The sequence below is a fragment of the Olea europaea genome, chromosome 12, assembly GCF_002742605.1.
Source record: "Olea europaea var. sylvestris chromosome 12, O_europaea_v1, whole genome shotgun sequence".
Classification (NCBI taxonomy): Eukaryota; Viridiplantae; Streptophyta; class Magnoliopsida; order Lamiales; family Oleaceae; genus Olea; species Olea europaea.
The window spans coordinates 6089499-6111115 of record NC_036248.1 but is presented as its reverse complement, the minus strand read 5'-3'; the positions used below and the strand labels follow the sequence as shown (position 1 = coordinate 6111115).

Genomic DNA, 21617 nt, shown 5'->3' with positions numbered 1-21617 from the left:
AGCTATTTCAAATAAAGAAGAACAATCAATTGAGAAAAGTAAATGTAGAATTGATGAAAAATTGGTTGTCAATTTCATTACATTGCTTCCTTTTTTATAGGGGAAAATTACATGAAATTACAATAATCCATCTCGAAGATTCAGCAATCCAAATCATTTTGCAAAATATGAATTATGATTTTCACACCTGTCAGTTATACTCAGTCATATACTTTATTAGTAAAGAGAAAATTATATCGAAGGAAATTACAATAATCAATCCTAGAAATTGAGCAGTCAAACATAAGTTACAGAATCTTTATTATAAACATAATAATTATGAATAATGCTATTTATGTAATTTTATTTCATATGAGATTACAATAAATGATAATGTCAATGAAGTGGGTCCATATTCATATTTAAATAGCATATTCATTTCATGCATTATTAGTTTCCACATCATATGGGAATAATGCTGATAAATACCGTTATTGTAGAATAATGCTATCCAGCATTAGTGGTGCTATAACACTAAATTATGTGACACTATAATAATCTAATTGATGGTTAATGATAAATATATGGCTCTCTCTCGAGGAATCTCCACTAGTAGTATCAATTTCATTTGATAAAATAGATCAATTATTTTAGTAGTTTATTATTAATACTGATTATTTCCCGTGACTCCAAATTCTGATTTCACAATACACAACCAAAACATCACAAGATTAGGATACGTTTGATTTTTTATTTCGAGTTGTTTTCAATTTTCCAAGATACTCAAAACTTGTTTGGTCAATATATCTTTAAAAATACATTTTTCAAAAACAAGGTTAAACTTATAACATAAAACTCAAAACTCATTTTTGATATTTTGATTGTTTTTAGTGAAAACTCTAAAAATACTAAAAAAAAAAAAAAGAGAGAGAGAAATAAGCATATAAATAAATTTTCTTTACATAAAATTATAAAAATTAAAAATTCTAAAAAGAAAAATTTCTATAAAATAACAAACCTAAAAGATAATAAAAAAATTTAAATTTTAAAACTAGAAAAATAATCTAAATTTTGAAAAAAAAATACAATTAAAAAAACTAAAAAATAAAAAAGAAGAAAAAATAAAATTCTAGAAAATAAAAATTGAAAAATAAAAATAGTCCAAACTTTTAATGGTTATTGACATAAAAATTATAATATAATATGTGGTAATTACACAAAACCCTACCATTAAAATCATGAATTCTGAAATCAAATTGGAACTTTAATCTTTCTAAAATAAGATATTAGCATATTTAAATATTAATATTAAATATACATTTTTTTTTTTATCTCAAACCCTACCATTTTCTCTCTCGTATCACCCTCTCCCAAGTCCGGCAGTTTTCAACCATTTTCACTCTCTCTCTCACCGACGCCATCACCACCCACGACATCCCCGGCCAGAAGAAGCGTGAATCGCCGACCAGATAATGCAGACCATCGTCACCGTGAGGATCCGCGACGTATCCAAGCTTCGCTAAGGCACCAATCAATAGTTTTTTTTTTCTTTATTTTTGGTAAATGGTTGTTGGACGGCGGGCTACAGCGATGGATCTGGCCGTGATTGACTATTGTGCTGTGTGTTGTGGTTGTGCAGTGTCGTTGGCTTGTGATGTGGTGGTATTGTGTGTGTACTGTGGGCGGTGGTTGTGCATGGTGGTGGTGATGTGTTTGTGGTGGGTTGTATGTGGTGGTGTTGTGGTTGAGTGGAGGTGATGATACGAGTGGTGGTGGTTGTTGATACGGACAGTGGAATGGTGGTAGAGTCCAGTGACAGATTGGAGATTTTTTCTGGTGGGGCGGTGCGATGGTGGTGGTGTTCGTGGGGGCGGTGCGGTGGTTGTGATGGTTTTGGTTGTAGCTCTGTTTTGTATTTTGAGAAAAAAGTTTTTTTTTAGAATGACAGATTAAACGTATTTTTTATAATATTAAAATAAACTCTTAAAATAATAATAATAATAAAATAAAAACACCAACCGAAAGTGAACCCAAAACTAAAAACTGAAACACAAATCCAACTTCTATGATTTCTACACTGTTTTTGTCTTTTATCCCGACTATTATACCATGGCCTGCTTTAAAGATGTGGGTTGGGATCAGCTTCGCTATGAACAAGCACCATCCAGTTTTAGCAATAACACTAAAAATTGCCGCTCTATGAGTATACAGTCATGTCCATTTGTGTTCATAGACTCGTCTATAGCCACGTATTGATAGACACTACATAAACACCACCATTCATCTGATCACGAACAAGAAACCGAAGCCAATAATTAAGTAAATTGATAATTACAATGAAAGGAAAAAAATAAAAAATCAAGAACTACCTTGTCACATTGTATACAATTCTTCAGTTCATCTGATTTAGTATCTGCTATATTTTCTTGTCGACAAGTACACAAAACAAGACGGTGGAATCAAAGAATCATAGGAATTCTCATAATTCCAATAACTATTTTTAACTATGAACTCAAAGAATCAAATAACAAATCCATCAGCATCCAACAAATTGTGATAAACATTATCGAAAAAAAACTAGCTGCGACGGCTCAATCGATCAAATTCAGCAGGAAGGCTATTAACAAAACGAAGGATATAATATTTCCTCTACTCAGAATGCTAGAAGAAGAAATATCATGGGCGCCCACTGTATAACTGTTTCCTGACTTTTCATCCCTAACTTTGATGCTCGAAGAGCCTGTGAGATAAACACCAAAAAGACTTTTGAGGAAAGAGCCATCTTCATCAAAATTTCATGCAGCATAAAGTTTACAGTCAAATGGCACAAACTAAAATATGTCGGAAGACAAAACATATTGCCCAATGCCTCTGTAAACCACATATAGCCCCTGTTTGGCCCCCATTTTTGGTAATGAAAATGGGGAGAATAATATTTTGTTGAAAAAATGAGTCGTTGAAAAAGAAGGAAAATTTTTCGATTTACGTGTAATATTATTTTATGGAAGATTGTGTGGTTGAAAATAGGAGAGAGAGAAATAGAATGTAATGGAATGCAATTTAATGGGAATCAAACAGGGGCATAATCTAGAAGTTATTTGCCTAGTCCAGGTACAGGAGTCGATTGGTAATAATAATTGACACTACGATATCTTACTTGGTTCAATTCAGCTAAGTCATTGCAGACAGACATAGACAAGCCACCCTGTTGACCATATGTAAAATATTTACGATCTAACAATTATAAGGTTGGTCCTTGTGCATACCTTTTTTAAAGCTTATTCTCGTCTATATAGTTCAAAGGAGAACTCTGGACTTCACAAGGCAACCTCACAGCACTGTAGATTAGTGGGGAAAAGGGCAATGAGGTATATACATGCTCTCTTGATCTCGTCATTGATCCATATAATACATAATCAGTTTTTATGCTGTCTATTCTAAAAGTACCGAGTATGGAACAGAACTCTAATTTGTACACATTGCATCCTGCTCTGAGCAAAATTTAGTACATTATCAATTTTTATTAATCAACAAAACAGTGAATGAAAACTATCCTTCTACTCCAAGATTACTTTATACCCCTTCCACCAGAACCGAATGACTTATTCTGTTAGCTTATTAGTTTCAGAGAAAACAAGATATATGTTTAAAAAAAAAAAAATCCATGCAAAACATGTTTTCAGAAAAAAAAAGAAAAAAATGAAAACCATCCACCAATTATGAAACAGAACGAAGCCATTTAGCCCCCGTTTGGCCCCCATTAAATTACATTTCATTTTTCTTTCTCCTATTTTCAACCACACAATCTTCCATAAAATATTATTACACGTAAATCAAAAACTTTTCATTATTTTTCAATCACTCATTTTTCAAAAAAAATAATATTCCACCCATTTTCATTTCAAAAAATGGAGGCCAAACGGGGGCTTAATTCGTGATACAGTGAGTATATCTTCATTTGTAAAAAATTTTGTTCATTTTGTTATTTATTAATATGTAAAAAATACATGAATTCCTTCATTTCTTTTAATAATAACAACAGGTCTAATGAAAACTATGTACCGACAGCTTAAGTACAAACACAATCGGACTATAACGAAAGCACTGATCTAAAGAAATTATGTGACAATCAATTCAAGAGAAGAAAAATTAAATTGTGAGTGAAGAAGCAATGCAAGAACTAGAAACTCACAGTTATGTTCTGTCCATCCAATGGTCTGATTTTCGAGATCATACACAACGAGCTTGTTTGATAAGACAATATCTGCATTTAAAAAGAATTCAGAAATTAATTAAATCAATATCCATTCGAGTTGTTCATGATCTGGTTCAACTGTGACACATTTAATTACTTGCCACTTCATAGTTTGAGAGTGGATTTATCCTAAGTTTGAGCCCCCTTTTTTGTTTTAAATGAGTTGCGCAATAATGAATTTTTGGAGGAAGTGTAATTAAAAAAGTAGGAAAAAGTTTTGGGTTTACATGCATGTTTTATTGGGAGAATGTGTAGTTGAAAAGAACTTTAGACAATGGGGCTCAAATAGGGGCTCATTACTGTTAAGAGAGGAGCCGAAATAAATAAACGAGGAACGAGAGGAAGTCCATATTTCAAAACTAGTCCTACTAACTCAGATCTTACTGCAAAAAAAGATAGTAAAATCTGGATAGCATTACCCAAGAGTAAGTGCACTAATAGACTAAAATAATCTGTAAAGCTTGAAATGTACCTCCCAACAAGGTTATTTCCTTTCCATCCTTTGTCTGCATTCCACTGCTCTGCCAACCGATACACCACTCCTCATCCTGCAAAGTCGTGAAGTGGAAGTACTCAAGGGAATATGTGCAAACCAAATGAATGAATTAACATCCAAAATATGTTCCAGCTTGCTTACACTAATTTTGAATAGATATTCATGGGGATAAACCGTCAAAGAAAGTGAGTCCTCAAAATGAAAAGAGACAACTGGAAATCCATTATCGACACTGCACAAACACGTGACACCTAGAATTAGTTCAGATATCACAATCATGAACAAAGTAAATTAATTGCTTAATAAATTAATGTTCAATTGAACGATTTTTGTCTTGCTACCAAGATAATGGCATCGTGCTATTCATATTGAATGTGAAATTAGTAAACTTAATTATCAGAGAAGTATTTCTATGGAGCAAAGTCAATTCAGATAAGTGTACGCGCAAATACAAAACAAGAAACTGAAGAAAGCTAAAGTTTATGACCATCTTTAGAGTCTTTGACAATATTTTTACATCAGACAAATAGTAAAGTTAAGCCCAACATCTTGACGACGATCTTGCAATTCAATAGACTTTCTGTATGCAGGTATCCATGTTTATTGTCAAACAGAGCTTGTGTTTCTATATTTAGTCGGATGCCATATTTATATGACCATCTTCTGTAAAATGTTAATTATCACAAAACACATTTTGACAGTCAAAAGGACAGGATGTTAATTAAAACAGAACTCCATACAAAATGTTATATCAAGCACATTGGACTTATCTTGAGACATCGACTGATAGACAGGTTGTTTATTAAAAGTTAAAACTGACCAATCTAATTGACACCCTACCATTTGCCATAGATAGCCAACGAAGATACACAGTGAGCAACATCCCCTATTTAGAACTTTATTTTCAGAAACCGTAGGCATACGTCAAGCCTTCACTTTTAAACTAAAAGTAATGAGCCAAAAGTGTGACACTATCAACCTTGCTCGTTGATCTGTTTTGATGATAAAGTTTCAAGAGACTTGGGCAAATCAAAAGGAAGCAATTAAGATCTTAAAACTCAAAAGGAAAAATAAAATAAAAATTCCTGATTAACTATTAAAGATTTTTGGATTGCTCATACTAACCTTGGGTGGATATGATAATGATATGAGTAGGAGTTTTTAAAAATATTTCTATATTCTTCCAATACTAGTACTAAAAATCAGAAATGACACAATTTTTAAATGCCATTTGCTGAGTTATCCATGCAATGATGATTGATGAAATAGATTTTCTGCGTCCAAATATGCCATGAAAATTTTGATGACAACAATTTTATTACAAATAAAATCCTTCGTCCACTCCCCATGTGTTTCTTTCGATCGAAACACATTTCCATATTCAATACTAGTAGCTCTCAATTCTTTGGCAAACATGTTTCGGAAATTTGGATAACTTTATTGATCCTCAGCATTCCGAAGCCTAAATTGAAATAATCCAACATACCAAGTTCATATTCCTCTCAGCCTGTTTTATAGCATACTAACAAATTTATGTTGAATGCAGCTTGAGTTTCCATATTTTTCCAAGCTCCCATCCCAACTTATCATGCAGTTAGACAAGAAAGAGTGGAATGCGCTATTACTTTCACCAGCACTCGAGAATACAAGTGCCTGTGATGACATGATATCATGTTCTTAGAGCTTTTCACGATTTTGAAAGAATCAAAAGGACAATGATCATAACTGCCATGATTATGACTTCTTTACCCCCAAAAAGAGTAGCAACCTTGAAAAGAAGATCATCATTAAGAATCATGAATACTTCTACAATAGACTAAATTATCTTTTTCTATAACTTCCAACTTTTCTCCATATTCTGATTTCCAACCAATCTTCATAGTAACCATAGAAGCTTGTGAATCCAACTTAAAGAGACATTTTATACAGTTGAATGTCCAAGTCAAACATCAAAAAATAGATCAGATCAGAAAAACTAATTCTGAAGTCCAAAGGTACAAATATATATACACTGAACTCATCTCTAGGGGAATCTATACATGATTTCCAAGGAAACCTCAAGCCATCAGAGGGAGTTCAATTGTCAGTGGAACAGACACAGGGAAAAGGACCTGAAGTATAATTTGACAATAGAAATATGGTTAAGCATAACATTCTTCGCCATACATATTTTCAATCACAGCTGTCTTACCACTATTATTATACCGATTAACACAATACAAAAGTACACAAATATATATATATATATATATATATATATAGAGAGAGAGAGAGAGAGAGAGAGAGAGAGAGAGAGAGAGAGGAATTAACTGAGGAGCCTTACTTCCCACTGTAATCAAAGCACTTGAACTGCTGCTCAACTATTTGAGTTTTTAGATTAGGTTGCCGTTCCATCACCTAGCGGGAGGGAGGGTGGGAGGGGAGAGAAAGAGAAGATACACAAATATATAGATTAGATCGATGAAAAAATGTATGCTATGTAAGACCTTAATTTTAAGATAAATTTATGGAATAGCAAGGCTTGAAGTATTGGACACACCTTTTCCATAAGCCGTTCATAGATCTCATCTGGAAGATAGGCCAAGGTTGTACCACTATCAATTATTGTCCCTCTCTGAGAACCAGGGCCAGACAAATCTGTTGGAAGGTCTAGAGAACCACCACCCACCTCAACTGACTTCAGAACAACATTATAATGTGCCCTAAGATAGTAAGAAGACTTACATTAAAGACAAACAGATGGTTAAGAACAAAAACATGACATTATACAGACATTACATGAAGGGTACATCTAGCAAAAATAAAACAAAAAGCTGTTATTTATACAAGAAGACATTACGTGAAGAATAAATTTAACAGAAGTAATTTCCAATGATAATGACTGAAGAAATAAACTTCTGACGGATAATATTTTTTAAATACCTAGAAAAATTTCACATAAATTATTTACTACTTTGACTCTATAAAATGATGGCCATAAAAGATGTTTAGATAACCGCCCAGCCAATAGCATTTTAAGATCAGGTCTTTTATCAAAAAAAGGGCTGGATTATATTATTTGAATGGAGTTAGAATCTCAAATTGGCACATATTTCAAAGAAAGAAAGTTCTCCGAACAGAGATCTGTATTAGAAACCAGATACAATGACCAAATTTGGATCTGAGTTTTGACTGTGGAATCACTCATCTTATAATTGATTGTTTTTTACTCTTTCTCATTGCATCCTCACCAAAAGCTGAACATCTTAAAAGAATAGATGTACAACTACTCTTAACACCACTAAAAGAACACTATCTCCCCGGTAATGATGTTGAATGATTCTCCAATTAACTTATAAAATGTAATATATATGTTCCTGAACTACAATTGGAATGGTTCTTTGATGAAAAAGATCCACACGTACACAGTATATTTAACTGAACATTAATAGCACATTTCTATTGTAAACAACTTCACTATTCTACAATTCATAAAGTTACATACTCATTAGGGACCAAAGGTGTTGATTTTACTTTTGGCTGGACCACTTGTCCAATTGCAAATATGCCACCTCCTTTGACACCATCCAGGCAATGTGAAAATATTTTCTTCACTTTCCCAGACGAAGCAAGCTGCGAAAGCACGGATGTATTTGCTTGTCCAAAACCAAGAATCCCGTCAACTGCTTCAGAAGATGAACCTAACTCTCCAGATTGTTTAGATGAGCACCTATCTTGGATCACAGACATGTAAGCTACAGAAACAGTGTATACTTTTTATGCACATAATATGTTTAATATTGAAGAGCTAAACTTGCTAGGCCATTTGTAAATGTATAAAGCAGTTTCACGTGGCAGAGTAATATTAGTCACAGACCAAGGTAGAAGACTCCATGTCAGAAATGAGGACAACGAGGACTAACCCAAATGCTATGGACCCATTCATGGATGAGGTCTGCAGGTTTCCAGTCACTTCATCAAGTTTGATGTCATCTCTAACAAAATATCCCTCTGTTCTGCTCCCATCTCCATAAGTAACAGCATAGTCACAGAAAGCTCCCACCTTGCAATCTGGATCTTGACCATTAAACATAGCGGAGCAAAAATCTTGATCACAAGTAACTGCCTTTCCAGTTGAGGAGGCCTTCAAGTCATACTGCTTCAAAGCTATCTGTTCCATGGGAAAAAAATAATATTAATAAGCCGTTCCTTCCAGTTTCACTCGAATTCTAATCCTTATGATAAAGAGGTTGCATCGAAATGAGAAGAAGCAACATACTTTAAGGTCGCTTTTCGTAGGACACTTATCACAGCCAACACAATTCACCCACAGAATGTCACTTCCCGTATCGACCTGGACATGATAGTCGTTGGAAGGATTTCCAATTGAAAGTTTTGTGTAATAGAGCCTGCATCAGTTAATCATATAGCCAATTGAGACCAATAACATGCATATGTGTATATTTCTCGTCTTCTAACCTGTTAGAAATATCGAGGCTCAAGTTCAACTAGAGTTTTCAACTTTCAGTTACATCACATACACTTCTGTTTTGGAAATAAAATTCTTGCAGTTTAACATGGTTAATGCAAGTTAGATGCAGAAAAAGAAAAGAAGTAGAATTGGTGCAACTTTACATCATCTCTCCAATGAGCTATGTAGCGGCCAAACTAACTTATAACCACTATGAATAGATAAACCGACTAACACTAACTACCATTAGAGCTGGAAAGCAAATGGAAATGGATTCACACATATAAGTAATATAAGTAAATTTCACAAACTTTTCTAGCAAATTATGATAGGTATATTAGAGTATACAGTATACTTCCATTAAATGTGAGCCTCGAAAGTGGGACCGTGCAAGGAAAAATAAATCCAGTAAATTGGAGTTGTCGCTTAATCCAATTTTATTCAAGCAGGAGTCATAAGAAAATATTCTCCATACATTTAAATACAAATTATGACATACAGGAAAGGAAGAATAAGGACAGCCCAGCAACAAAATTCTTCCTTGATGCTAAAGCAGGATCAAGACAACAAAAATGAGCTGGATTTGAACAGACGTGTAAGGCCCTCAAACTAATTCACAGCATTAATCATAAAAATACAGGTAATCAAACCTGCCTTCGGAATTCAAATTCAAATGATTCAAACCAAATTTAAATAAATTTTTCCCAAAATTCAAATTCAGTCAAACATAAAACCCAATCCATCCACAAACAAATAAAAGTCAAAACATACGCAGCGTCGGTGGGCTGGCCGTTGCCGCCCAAAGGCAAATCAACCGCTCCCAGCATTCTGCCGTGCCGGAACGAATCATGCGCCCGAAATGAAGTAAGTGCTGATCGCCCCGCCCCACGCCCTCCGAATTTATGTTGAACTTTAAATACAATATTCCCCTTCACCAAGCAAATCAATTGAACCGAGAACAATAGCAAAAGTAAAAATATACGCCTTCTCAGATCCATCACCACAACATTCAATTAAACGATGAACAACTTACTGAATTCTTGGACGAGTAAATAGAAACAACGTCCAGAAAAAAAAATCTTCTATAATTATATAATTTATTTGTGGGTTTTTGGGCAGAACGAAAAGGGGTGGACTTGGAAGGTCCGTAAGAAAGAGGGCAAAAGAAATTTGAGTTCAAAACAATGAGAAAGCGAAATTAACGGAAAAAGGACATAGTTCTTAAAAAATAGATTATACGATAAGTTATAATAAACCTGAAGCCAAAATTAAGGTGAATTCTTGGAAAGATCTCTCCCCGCGTGGGGCGAGATGTTTTACCTGAAAAGGAACGTGCGTATATGTGTGTTTTTTTTTGCGTTTGAAAAGCAGGAGAAGAGAAGGTTCTGTACATCACGATGTGGTCGCTGTATCTACCTTTCTATCCATTTCTAGAGAGATACACACATGACAATTGTCTAAGGTTTCTACTTTCGCGTTCCTCAGTTTCTGCCAGAATTGATTAATGAAAATTCTCGAAGTTTTTGAGTTTTTATTTCCAAATCTTCGTTATACTAGTGAGTATTGAGGAGGTCAATGATAAAAATTAAGATATCGAGGTCTAGTTCATTAGAACAGTGACTTGAAATCAAGCTTTCATTTTGCCCCCATTTTTTTAAAATGAAAATGGAAGGAGTAGTAGTTTTTTGAAAAATAAATAGTTGAAAAAGAAAGAAAATTTTTTAGTTCACGTGTAATATTATTTTATGGAAGATTGTACGATTGAAAATAGAAGAGAAAAATAAAATGTAATGGAATGAAAATTCAATGGGGCCAAATCTCATTTATTAAAATTTAGGAGAATAACCTTTTACATAATACATATATTTTTTATTATAAGTGAAAACAAAAATTACGTAGTTTTATAACTACACTCTTAGCCCCCCTTTGGCCCCATTTTGGGGTAATGAAAATGTATGGAATAGTATTTTTTGAAAAATGAGTGGTTGAAAAAGTAGGAAAAGTTTTCGATTTACGTATAACATTATTTTATGGAAAATTGTGTGATTGAAAATAGAAGAGAGAAAAATGAAATGTAATGGAATGAAAATTAATGGGGACCAAACAAGAGCTTGTTATTAAGACATTTACTGAGATTCACTCTCTTTTATTTATAAATTTATTTCTGCCCACACTTAATACTAATCTAATTGTAAAAATTCTTGGAAAAGTATTTTGAAAAACAATCAACGATTTTGATTCAAAGCTCTTATTTTGAGACACTTTAAACAAAAATTAAGTGCTTTGTTTGCAAAAGCTTAAAAAATTATTCAAAAGTTAAAGTCAAAATTCAACAATTAATTTTAATAGAAAAAGAAAAATTCAATTCTCAAGAATAATTCTCCTTCTAATCTTGGCAAAACAACTTCCCTAATGTTGAGGTAATTAAAACAGAAAATGAGTTACGAGTTGACGAAAGATATTGAAGAAGCAATTTATATGTGGAAGTAATGAACTTCATAATCTTGATTAGGTTATTTAAGTTTATTGTGTATATTTAGCTTCATTTACTCGATGTAATTATATATATTTCGCTTCATTTATTGTCTAGTTTATTGAAGATTGAAAATAATTAAATCCTCATCGATTATCATATGTTGACTTTTTATATGAAGATATCAAGATCTAGTTCATTAGATCGGTGACTTGAAATCTAATCTCATTTATTGAAATTTAAGAGAATAGCTTTTTATGTGATACATATAAATTTATCTTTTTATTACGAGTTTGTTTCCCCCCACTTTTAATACTAAGCTAATTGTATTAATATCTATTGAAGTGCATGATTAAAAATGAATTTTGACAATTTAAAATTATAGATTTTACCAAACGGAGACTTAGTCATCTCAAACGAGAGCGACTAACTTTTTACACTTCTTCGAAAAGATTAAAAGAAAAAAAAAAAAAAAAAAAAAATCATAAACACAGTTACGCTGGTGGCTTTTATGAGTTATGACGAATTATTGGAGGCTGTTGAAATCTTGATTGGTAATAGTATTAGCCGAAATTTTAGGTTTGCACCTATATATGTTGATTGTTTTTAAAGGCAAAATTAATTTTATGAAGAAAAGAAGTTCTTTTTTAGAGCCTTATTATGTGAATCAAATTTTTTTTATGAGTAATGCTATTTGCAGTCGCTCACTGCGGTAGTCGTCCTACGTGGCATACACATGGCAGGTAATTATTTGATGCATTAATGTGGTAGCTTTTTTTATTCATTAATGCATCAAATAACCACCTGCCATGTGTATGTCACGTAGGGCGACTGCCGCAGTGAGCGACTGCAAATAACATTATTCTTTGTAAAAATAATCAATGATTTTGATTCAATGCACTTAAACAAAATTAAGTGCTTAGTTTGCATAAGCTTAAAAATTATTAAAAAATTAACAATCAATGATTTTGATTCAATGCACATAAACAAAATTAAGTGCTTAGTTTGCATAAGCTTAAAAATTATTAAAAAATTAACAATCAATGATTTTGATTCAATGCACATAAACAAAATTAAGTGCTTAGTTTGCATAAGCTTAAAAATTATTAAAAAATTAACAATCAATGATTTTGATTCAATGCACATAAACAAAATTAAGTGCTTAGTTTGCATAAGCTTAAAAATTATTAAAAAATTAACAATCAATGATTTTGATTCAATGCACATAAACAAAATTAAGTGCTTAGTTTGCATAAGCTTAAAAATTATTAAAAAGTTAAAGTCAGAAATCAATAATTAATTTTAATTGAAAAAAAAAACTCAATTCTCAAGAATAATTCTCCTAATCTTGGCAAAAGAACTTCCCTAATGTTGAGGTAATTAAAACAAAAAATAAGTTACAAGTTGATGAAAGATATTGAAGTACATATTTTTCGCTTCGTTTATTGTCTAATTTATTGAAGATTGAAAATAATTAAATCTTGATCGATTATCACATGTTGACTTTGTGTATCAATATATCAAGGTTTAGCTCATTAGATCAGTGACTCGAAGTCCAATCTCATTTATTGAAATTTAATAATACATATATGTTTTATTTTAAATGAAAAAAATTACGTAGTTTTATACCTATACTCTTATTATTAAGATATTTATTGAGATTCGTACTCTTTTTATTATAAATTTGTTTCTGTCCACATTTAATATTAACCTAATTGTATAAATTCTTGGAAAAGTACTTGTAAAAACAAATCAACGATTACAATTTTGATTCAAATCTCTTATTTTGAGACTCTTTAAACAAAATTAGGTGCTTGTTTGGAAAAGCTTAAAAAAATATTCAAAAGTCAACAATTAATTTTAATTGAAAAAATATTCTATTCTGAAGAATAATTCTCCTCGTAATCTTGGCAAAAGAACTTCCCTATTTTTGAGGTAAAATTAAATCTGAAAAAGAGTTACAAGCTGATGAAATATATTGAAAAGCAATTTATACGTGAAAGCTAATGAGCTTCATAGCCATGATTAGGTTATTAAAGTTTTATTGTGCATATTTATCTTCGTTCACTCGATGTATTTATATACTCTTCGCTTCATTTATTGTCTAGTTTATTGAAGATTGATTGATGATCACATGTTTATATTAACTAATCATGTTAATTTTGATTGTTTTAATGAAATCATATCAATCTTATGGATGAAAAACCTTTTCTAAAAGCAAACGCACAAAAAAAAACATAAGAAAGCGATTTTTCAATTTTCGTAGAAGTTACTTTAAGCTGCCTTATTTTGATAGGCAAGATGAACAATAGTCATATCTTCATTGTAATTGAAATAGTTGTCTTTCTTACTCGAGGAAGTAGATGTGAACAATCCGAATCAAGCAAGAGGAAATTTTGAAAAATGGCCAATTTCGACACACTATTTTGAAAAATAGCCAAAATTTGAGAGGTTCGCATCCATGGCCTTTTTTTTTTTTTTTTTTTTTTTAATTGGATGAAAATACTTTTAATTGTCTCAATTCTCAGCTAAATGCCAGTAACTGATAAGTACTTACGAACCCATATAGAAAGTTCCCAAGTCAATTTATTCATATTCCACTTCCTTGTTGCTCTAAATATTGCAGCTTCACATAGTTTTTGACACTCGTTTTCGCAATAAACTAATTCGGAGACATCTCAATAAAGATTGAGGATCAAAAGGGACCTTAACAAACTGTAAATAAATATGGTAATCCTGTATCTGTACATTATGAACTCAAAAACACGAGAATCCAAAAACCAAGAATAGTTCCACATTACAGTATCATGATTAACCACATGTTAAATTAACAATAGAGAGATTTAAGAATAAAAAACAGCATGTACAGTACTACAATACGCGAGTTTTAGCATATTTAAACTAAATCTGCATATACAAATCAGTACTACAACTGGAATTTGAAACTATATGGCACTATAAAACACAAGTTTTAGTGTCTATCAACTAGTTTGTGTTTACTAATGAGTAGGCAACCATTAATGAATTATGCTACATGTATCCTCGTGTACATTTTCCTTTACAATCTGTCACGTGGCACCATCCATTAATTTGTTATTCTTAAATGGATACTGAGTATTGTGACTATTGTTCCCTGATAAGATTAACCAGATCACACTTCTCCAGGCATGCATCAAGCTAGAATGTGAACTCAGATATGACTAAAATACTGTTATGCAAAATGGTTAGTATAGCACAAGATCTAGCAATTAAGATAAAGTTACTTCAAAGTTTTTTCTCAAGCCATAGTTCATTTTCCAATTTCATTAGGCTCTAAGTTGAGTTGAGCATGTAATTTAATCAACATGGCCACACATACAAATCACGTATAAGTCTCTTAACAAGAATAAGAATTGGGATTGACATGGGCACGGGCACGGGCTTGGGCTCGGGCTCGGGCGCAGGTAAAGGCATTTGCATATGCACTTGCGTAGTAGGTTTTCCAATCCTTATCATCTTGATCAGTTTGCATTTTCAAGATGCTAATCCCAGATTCTAAATACAAGCCTTTTATGTTCGTGCTCTAAACAGACATTAATCCCAATGATATCAGTGGCAAAACTTTCATCTTTCTTCAATCTCTAGCTTCGTAGTTCGTAATGTGATGGAAGATAATGCAGTATGCTATGGGAGTGTGAACCTCACCCTGTTTATTGGACCAAATGCAAATTTTCGGCGAACTATACAATTCCAGGAACCTGACAGGGTAAGATGGTGACATAACTGGAGAAATGTGGTGGAGACTCATCGATTGTCTTGGAATGATGCTATCAAGGCGATTTCTAATGAGTCAATTGGTGGTTTTCAGGGTGGACTTCATCGTTGACATCAAATCAAAGCAATTGCTTTCGTCTAATGAAAAGAAAATGGTTTTAGAACTATTTTGGAAGTCAATGATTCAGAGGAAAAAGTCCTTCGAAAGCAATCAGACTCTAGTATACATCATCCATATGAAACCCAGCGAGGATTTTCCCCCCCTTTATTTCTAGGCTCTGAGGTAATAACATATTTTAGTAGAATCATAACAAATTGGTCATTGTGATGAATATTTGTTTCTTGCATATACTTGAACTGTTGGTTTAACTTTATATGACTTTATTGATAATCATTGATTCAAAACAATACGCTTGTTTTTCTTGAATCACTTTGATCCAAAGGAATTCATATGTTACAATATTATCGACAAGTTACATCAAGAAAGCAAAAGAAAGGAACACTAACTGGATCTTGCATTCACTATGGCACCATCTAAATCATGAAATTTGGCTCCGGTAACTTCTTTGACAATTTTGCCATCCTTAAATATTTTGAACGTAGGAACCACCTTAAGTCCCAACTCCTTAGCCAGTGGCTGCAAACCAAATATATATCTGATAAGATCCTCTGAAGAGAGAGATTATATAGAAGAAAAGTAAAATTGCCACAAACCCTGTTTTCGTGGTTACAGTCCAACTTTAGGAAGATAACATCAAGATACTTCTCTGATAATTGTTGGAATTTTGGAGCCATCGCCTTGCATGGACCACACCTGAAAGTTGAAGGTTATATATCCCGAAATCAGGAGAAACATTAGTCTAGCCATTTTATCATGGGAGCAAAGACAATGTTCATCCTAAAGGAATACCAAATAACTCAAGCGCGTGAAACATTAGTCCAGCTATCATGTTGGAGTTAGCATTGCTTAAAACAAAGTTTAAATAAACAAATGTGCCCTGTCTCCAACTGCTTAAGCTTTTAGATGAGTAGTTTGGTGCAAGTGCAAATAATAGCATGCCGAAGTAGTTTAGTCTATTGATGCGCTACCAAAAAAAAATACTAAAGTTTTAATTGCACTAGAATAATGCAATATCCGCCCAATCTCTCTCCCATCAATTTCAGCTATATACTTCTTTATCTACTGTATACATAATTCCAAATTATCACCAAATATATCATAATTAATTCAAACTTGTTTATAGAAGCAATCTCTGTTGGAAACAAATAGGTATACAAGAAGAAATCACTACCAAAAGAAGAAAACTCCAGGAAAATCAAGACTTGAACATGAAGAATCATTGTCCTAAAACGATGGTTTCCCCCTCTCAGTTTTTGCTTTATGCTCATTCCACTCGGTTCTTTCTCTGCCTATTCACTCAATTATAACGCGAGTTTCCCGACTTGGAAAGTCTCCAAAACCTTATCACGCAAAACTAACAATCTCAAATTGCAAACAAAATAACTTATAAGTTTCTCGATCGAAATTCATATCGGTCGCCTTCTGATTTAATTACTTTCATTTTACGTACTATAATGGAAACTAGAAAATCAGAAAATAGAATGGATGGTGGAGATACCACTGAGTGTACATATCGAGGACGACAGCCTTATCACCAGCGGCTTTAACAATCGGCCAAAAGGTATCCTTAGTGAGCTCCGTTACTTGACCCAACGCTGTAACAGCACCGGCGGCGTCGTCCAAGTTGGCCTTGACTCTGAAGCAGCCCATGCACTGATGTCTTTCTTCTCTCTTAATCGTCACGTGGCTATAATCACCTGGAACGCCGCCAAGGGAGTGTTTTGTGGACCATGATGATGCGGAATATTGCGCCGCTGAACCGACCAAATTCCTAGGTGGTGCCCTGAATACTTGCACCTGTAGAGACATTGATTCTATGTGAATTAAAATTGAACGGCTAGTCGGCCACGGCAACTGGTATGGATAGATTGTTTTGATATTTAAATGACTAAATTACCCTCCAGATCTGTCATTTTTGTGCGAATATTCCTGGGTGTTTTTATGATTTCGACTCGAATACTAACAGACGAAAATCAGGTGCTGGGCCCACCCAAATTCTCTCTCTCCAATATTGAAATTCAAATATTGGGGATTGTCAACGGCTTCAAAAAACGACATCGTTTCAGTGGACAGAATCATGAACAGCTACAGCTACAACTGTCATCTCCACATAAAAATAAAAAATAAATTAAAATAAAAAATTCTCGCTTTGGTATCATCGATATACCGCACTGGCTTCTTCTCCTCACGCGGATTCCATCAATAGACACGCAGTTCACGCACTCACTACACTGTTTTACACCATACCAACAAACCCTCACTGTTCTGAAGATACTAATATTCTTCCCTCTGTTCGTTTTCCAGTCTTCTCTGAGTGCAGTGATAACAATGGCATCGTCGTTTCGACCAGCTACGGCAGCGTGCGTGACGGAGAATAGACAGAAATCCAATTATTCACCAGTTTGCCGTTGCCATTTATTCCATGGATCACGCCCTAATAAGGTCTCATTTCGGCTCTCTTCCAAGCCCAAGCTCCGGTTTTCCTCCAAGGTACACTTGAAATTTGTCTCGATATCTATCTCTCTCTATTTTAGTTGTGTAATAATTATGGTTTTGTAAAACATTCGCAAAAGAATACAGTTAATTTCATGCACAATTTTGTGATTTGATTTATGAGATCGGGTCTCGATTTTCTCTTTTCAGAATCTGCATAATTATAGAAAATATGTTTATATTAGGCCTTTTTTCTTTCTTTCTTTCTTATCTTTCTATATTATTGCTTTTCTGCTGCCTGTGAGTTAGAGCTAGAAAAGAGATTCTATTTTTATTGAAAAATGTTAGTTAAATTGTAAAAAAAATATATATAATACTAAATAGATTAAGCTGAAATGTGGGTTGGGGTACCTTCACGAAACTTTCATATTTTTGAGGAAAAATATTATGGCATTTTTTATTTATTTATTTATTTTTTGAATGGAGTAAAAATGAAAAACTGAATTGGAGTATAGCAGGAGTACTTGATTTAGAGCTTGAGCGGCAACAGCCTTATATGCCCCCACACCATTGCGATAGGAGCACAAAGACTTGGCTAGTTAACTTCCTAGCTGCATCACCTCATGTTATATGTGAGGAGAGCTCTTTGCCTGAAAGTTATATTTTGAAAATTTTTGAAATTCATTTTACTTAAAGCAACAAGATCCATACTGCATGATAAAATTATTCTTTATTTCTCTTCCTTGGAAACTTAAATCTTATCGTGTACATCTTATTTCAACTCTGGGAATCAAATCATATTCCAATTTACATTTCTCCATGGTCATCCTTATAATTCTCATATGGGGAATTAATTTCCATTTTATAGGGTTTGCAGTCTGATTGGAAGTGTTTCTGTTTGGTGAGAGCTAAATTAAATGAGGTGAGGTTCTCTTAACAGTTACTTTCGAGAGTTTTTTTTAAAATTTTCAAATTTTCGATCTATTGTCGAAACTCTTTTGGTACCATCTGTTGCCTTTAAGGTTGCTGTCAATGGAAACTCAAATGCTGCAGCAAGTACTCCTGCGAAAGCAGAAGTATCACCAGAAGCCAAAGATGCCAATCCATCAACTGACCCTCCCGCTTTGGCCTCAGAAGAATCGATATCCGAGTTTATTACTCAAGTTGCTAGTCTTGTAAAGTATGCATGCTGATATGATTATATTTTTCTTGAATACACGAGGTTATATATTGTTCTACCTTTCAGGCTAGTAGATTCTAAGGATATTGTGGAACTCCAAACAAAACAGCTTGACTGTGAACTTTATATATGTAAAAAGGAGGCGTTGCCTCCACCTCCTACGTCTGCTACAATGATGCAATCACACTCTCAGTCTGCTGTACTGCCGTCACTCCCTGCACCTTCTCCAGCACCAATTCCAGCATCCTCTCCTGCACCAACCCCAGGCCGTTCTGCACCTGAAGTGAAGAAATCAAGTTCATTTCTTTCCCCACTTAAATGCCCCATGGCAGGCACATTCTACAGAAGTCCGGCACCTGGTGAACCACCATTCATGAAGGTAATTGACATAAATTTGATGAGGGAAAAAGAAAAAATGAAAATAGGAACGGATTTATATTTTTATGGTAGATGTATGTGTCAATTTATTGGTTAGAAATTCCGAAGTAGTGCTTTCTCTCCAAAGTTTCACATCAACACATGAGTAATTCACGTGTGTCTGATTAGATGATACTTGAAAAGTCGCATCAAAGTACCAATATGCCTCTCTCTTTGTGTGTGCACATTAGTGTCTCTCTCTCTGGAGCTAACATGATGCACTCATGCAGGTTGGGGACAAAGTGCAGAAAGGACAAGTTGTGTGCATCATCGAGGCCATGAAATTGATGAATGAAATCGAAGTAAGCAATTTTTTTAATCTGCAGCACCTCTGCAGTTTTACTTGTTGCTTGCTGTTTCTTCCTCAATTTTGCTTTTTGATCTTTTTGTTGCTTGTTGCTTGTGATCCATCTCCGTTAACTGATTGCCTTTAGTGTCTGAATCTTCACATTAGATGTATCAGGACTAAGTTGAGCATGTTCAATTTCTTTCATGTCTTTCCTGACTTTAATCGTGTCTACAATAAATGCTCAGAAAAAAATTTCTTGTCATTGGCTTTACCCCAGTTTAGACTATTTCAGTGTCTTATTTCTTCTTTCAAAATTCGAGGCTTCACATCTCTCTGCATTCGCATCATTACATGGTTATATAATCATAAAGTGCAACCCTATAGCAAACACTAGTCGATACCCTGAATAGCTGCATTGGCATGGTCATGTTTTTCCAGCATCATAATTTATGCCATATATCAGCTGCAAGATGACACTATATGGTCTGAATAATTTCCTCACTCTTTTTCTCTGCGTGCGTAGGCTGATCAGTCGGGAACAATTGTGGAGATATTTGTAGAAGATGGCAAGCCTGTCAGTGTTGACACTGTGAGTTCTCTGGTCTAATCATTGTTGGTTGATGGCATAAGTGATATGCTATTTTAATCTTTCCACTTTAATTGTGTCCTGATTTTTCTTTCACCTGTTTACAGCCTCTGTTTTTGATTGAACCATAGAGCGGGCAGAGTTAAAAGCGCAGTACTAGGGAATAAGATGTTCAGTCTTATAATTAAGGGGGCAGTACTAAGGAATAAGATGGCCAGTCTTATAATTAAGGGGGGTCGCGGCATGCTTTTTAATCCCAGGGGACGTGTTCTGCTGGGAATGAGATTATAGTTAAAATTGGAAATGAAGGTCTCCAATAAATTCCTTTCTTTACTTGTATTAGAATTTGTTGAAATATTTCTTTTGCTACAATGTATACTAATTCATTTCATTAAGTTGGATAGAGTTTTGGAATGCAGAGGAAAAATTTCCTTCACAAATCCCAGAGAACTTCATGAGAACGAGAGTATACGAGTATGACCCCATCGAACAAAACTCATAAGCGAAAATGAGTATGTGTCCAAGAAATATAAAACTTTTTTCTCCTAAAAGCAATTGGCAGTTTACTAGAAAAAAAACAAGTTTGCACAGATGTGAACTTTGTTACGTATAATAAATAATGTACATCTCTCTACTGTTGATGTGGCAGCGGTCCAAACTCTCTTTTTGACTAGTCAAAAAATAAGGTTGAATCGTTGATATGACGTTGACATATCTGTAATGAGCATTTGATCTGATCAATTCTGATATGAGAAAATGTCTCTTATGGTCGAAATTTTTAGATCCCAACATTTCTTTCTATGGCACCGTTTAATTTCCATAGATTTAAGAATGAGAATGAAAAATATAGTCGTTATGGGATCCACATAAGAGATAGAAAGTCAAATATGGTGTTTTGATGTGATGAATAACAGTTATATTTTTTTATTTTTGTAGCCAATGAATGAGAATCAAATGGGCTTATATACATTTCTTTTTCGGAAATTAAACTTAAATGTTAGTTTATGACAATGAAGTTCTAATGGTGTAGCGGAAAATTTTTCATATGCGGGCTGTGTGCTCGGATTTCTAAAATATGCATTTTGATTTGATTTTATTTATTTTTCCTTCTAAAACTAGTCTTTAAACTTTAGAGCCTCCAACATAATTCTTCTTTCGTTCCATTACTCCATATACGTATTTTGC

General features: G+C 33.7%; 3 protein-coding genes across 4 annotated transcripts; 1 reads left to right on the top strand and 2 right to left on the bottom strand.

Annotated features, from left to right (window-relative positions):
• Positions 1–2271: 2271 nt before the first annotated feature.
• LOC111405364 (aspartic proteinase-like protein 2) lies at positions 2272–10694 on the bottom strand. Of its 2 annotated transcripts, XR_002704775.1 has the most exons (11): positions 9952–10694; positions 8989–9118; positions 8633–8880; positions 8215–8439; positions 7270–7432; positions 7054–7127; positions 4872–4962; positions 4707–4782; positions 4172–4243; positions 3246–3317; positions 2272–2719 (listed from the first exon to the last, which is right to left on the bottom strand). XR_002704775.1 is itself a non-coding variant. In XM_023034196.1 (10 exons), exons 1-10 carry the CDS (start codon positions 10176–10178, stop codon positions 2571–2573), a joined length of 1455 nt encoding a protein of 484 aa, XP_022889964.1. In that variant the 5' UTR covers positions 10179–10692; the 3' UTR covers positions 2272–2570. The 2 variants fall into 2 exon arrangements, 1 of the variants encoding a protein (XP_022889964.1); XM_023034196.1 differs by lacking the exon at positions 3246–3317 and having other exon boundaries at positions 9952–10692.
• A 5070-nt stretch (positions 10695–15764) lies between these two features.
• LOC111405366 (thioredoxin F-type, chloroplastic-like) lies at positions 15765–17374 on the bottom strand. Its single transcript, XM_023034198.1, has 3 exons — positions 17026–17374; positions 16121–16220; positions 15765–16043 (listed from the first exon to the last, which is right to left on the bottom strand). Exons 1-3 carry the CDS (start codon positions 17334–17336, stop codon positions 15909–15911), a joined length of 546 nt encoding a protein of 181 aa, XP_022889966.1. The 5' UTR covers positions 17337–17374; the 3' UTR covers positions 15765–15908.
• Positions 17375–17662: 288 nt separating this feature from the next.
• LOC111405363 (biotin carboxyl carrier protein of acetyl-CoA carboxylase 1, chloroplastic-like) lies at positions 17663–20859 on the top strand. Its single transcript, XM_023034195.1, has 7 exons — positions 17663–18017; positions 18829–18882; positions 18983–19140; positions 19207–19519; positions 19788–19859; positions 20370–20435; positions 20540–20859. Exons 1-7 carry the CDS (start codon positions 17856–17858, stop codon positions 20561–20563), a joined length of 849 nt encoding a protein of 282 aa, XP_022889963.1. The 5' UTR covers positions 17663–17855; the 3' UTR covers positions 20564–20859.
• The last annotated feature ends 758 nt before the right edge of the window (positions 20860–21617 follow it).

Bases quoted from the DNA above. Each gene is read 5' to 3' on its own strand.
- LOC111405363 (XM_023034195.1), top strand. From the start codon at position 17,856: ATGGCATCGTCGTTTCGACCAGCTACGGCAGCGTGCGTGACGGAGAAT. The intron at 19,860-20,369 runs GTAAGCAATTTT...CTGCGTGCGTAG, and splicing joins AATTGATGAATGAAATCGAA to GCTGATCAGTCGGGAACAAT. The intron at 20,436-20,539 runs GTGAGTTCTCTG...ACCTGTTTACAG, and splicing joins AGCCTGTCAGTGTTGACACT to CCTCTGTTTTTGATTGAACC.
- LOC111405364 (XM_023034196.1), bottom strand. From the start codon at position 10,178: ATGGATCTGAGAAGGCGTATATTTTTACTTTTGCTATTGTTCTCGGTT. The intron at 9,119-9,951 runs GTATGTTTTGAC...TAACTGATGCAG, and splicing joins GGCCAGCCCACCGACGCTGC to GCTCTATTACACAAAACTTT. The intron at 8,440-8,632 runs GTTAGTCCTCGT...GATCCAAGATAG, and splicing joins AATGGGTCCATAGCATTTGG to GTGCTCATCTAAACAATCTG.
- LOC111405366 (XM_023034198.1), bottom strand. From the start codon at position 17,336: ATGTCTCTACAGGTGCAAGTATTCAGGGCACCACCTAGGAATTTGGTC. The intron at 16,221-17,025 runs GTATCTCCACCA...TTCAACTTTCAG, and splicing joins CTCGATATGTACACTCAGTG to GTGTGGTCCATGCAAGGCGA. The intron at 16,044-16,120 runs GTTTGTGGCAAT...TTTGGTTTGCAG, and splicing joins ACTGTAACCACGAAAACAGG to CCACTGGCTAAGGAGTTGGG.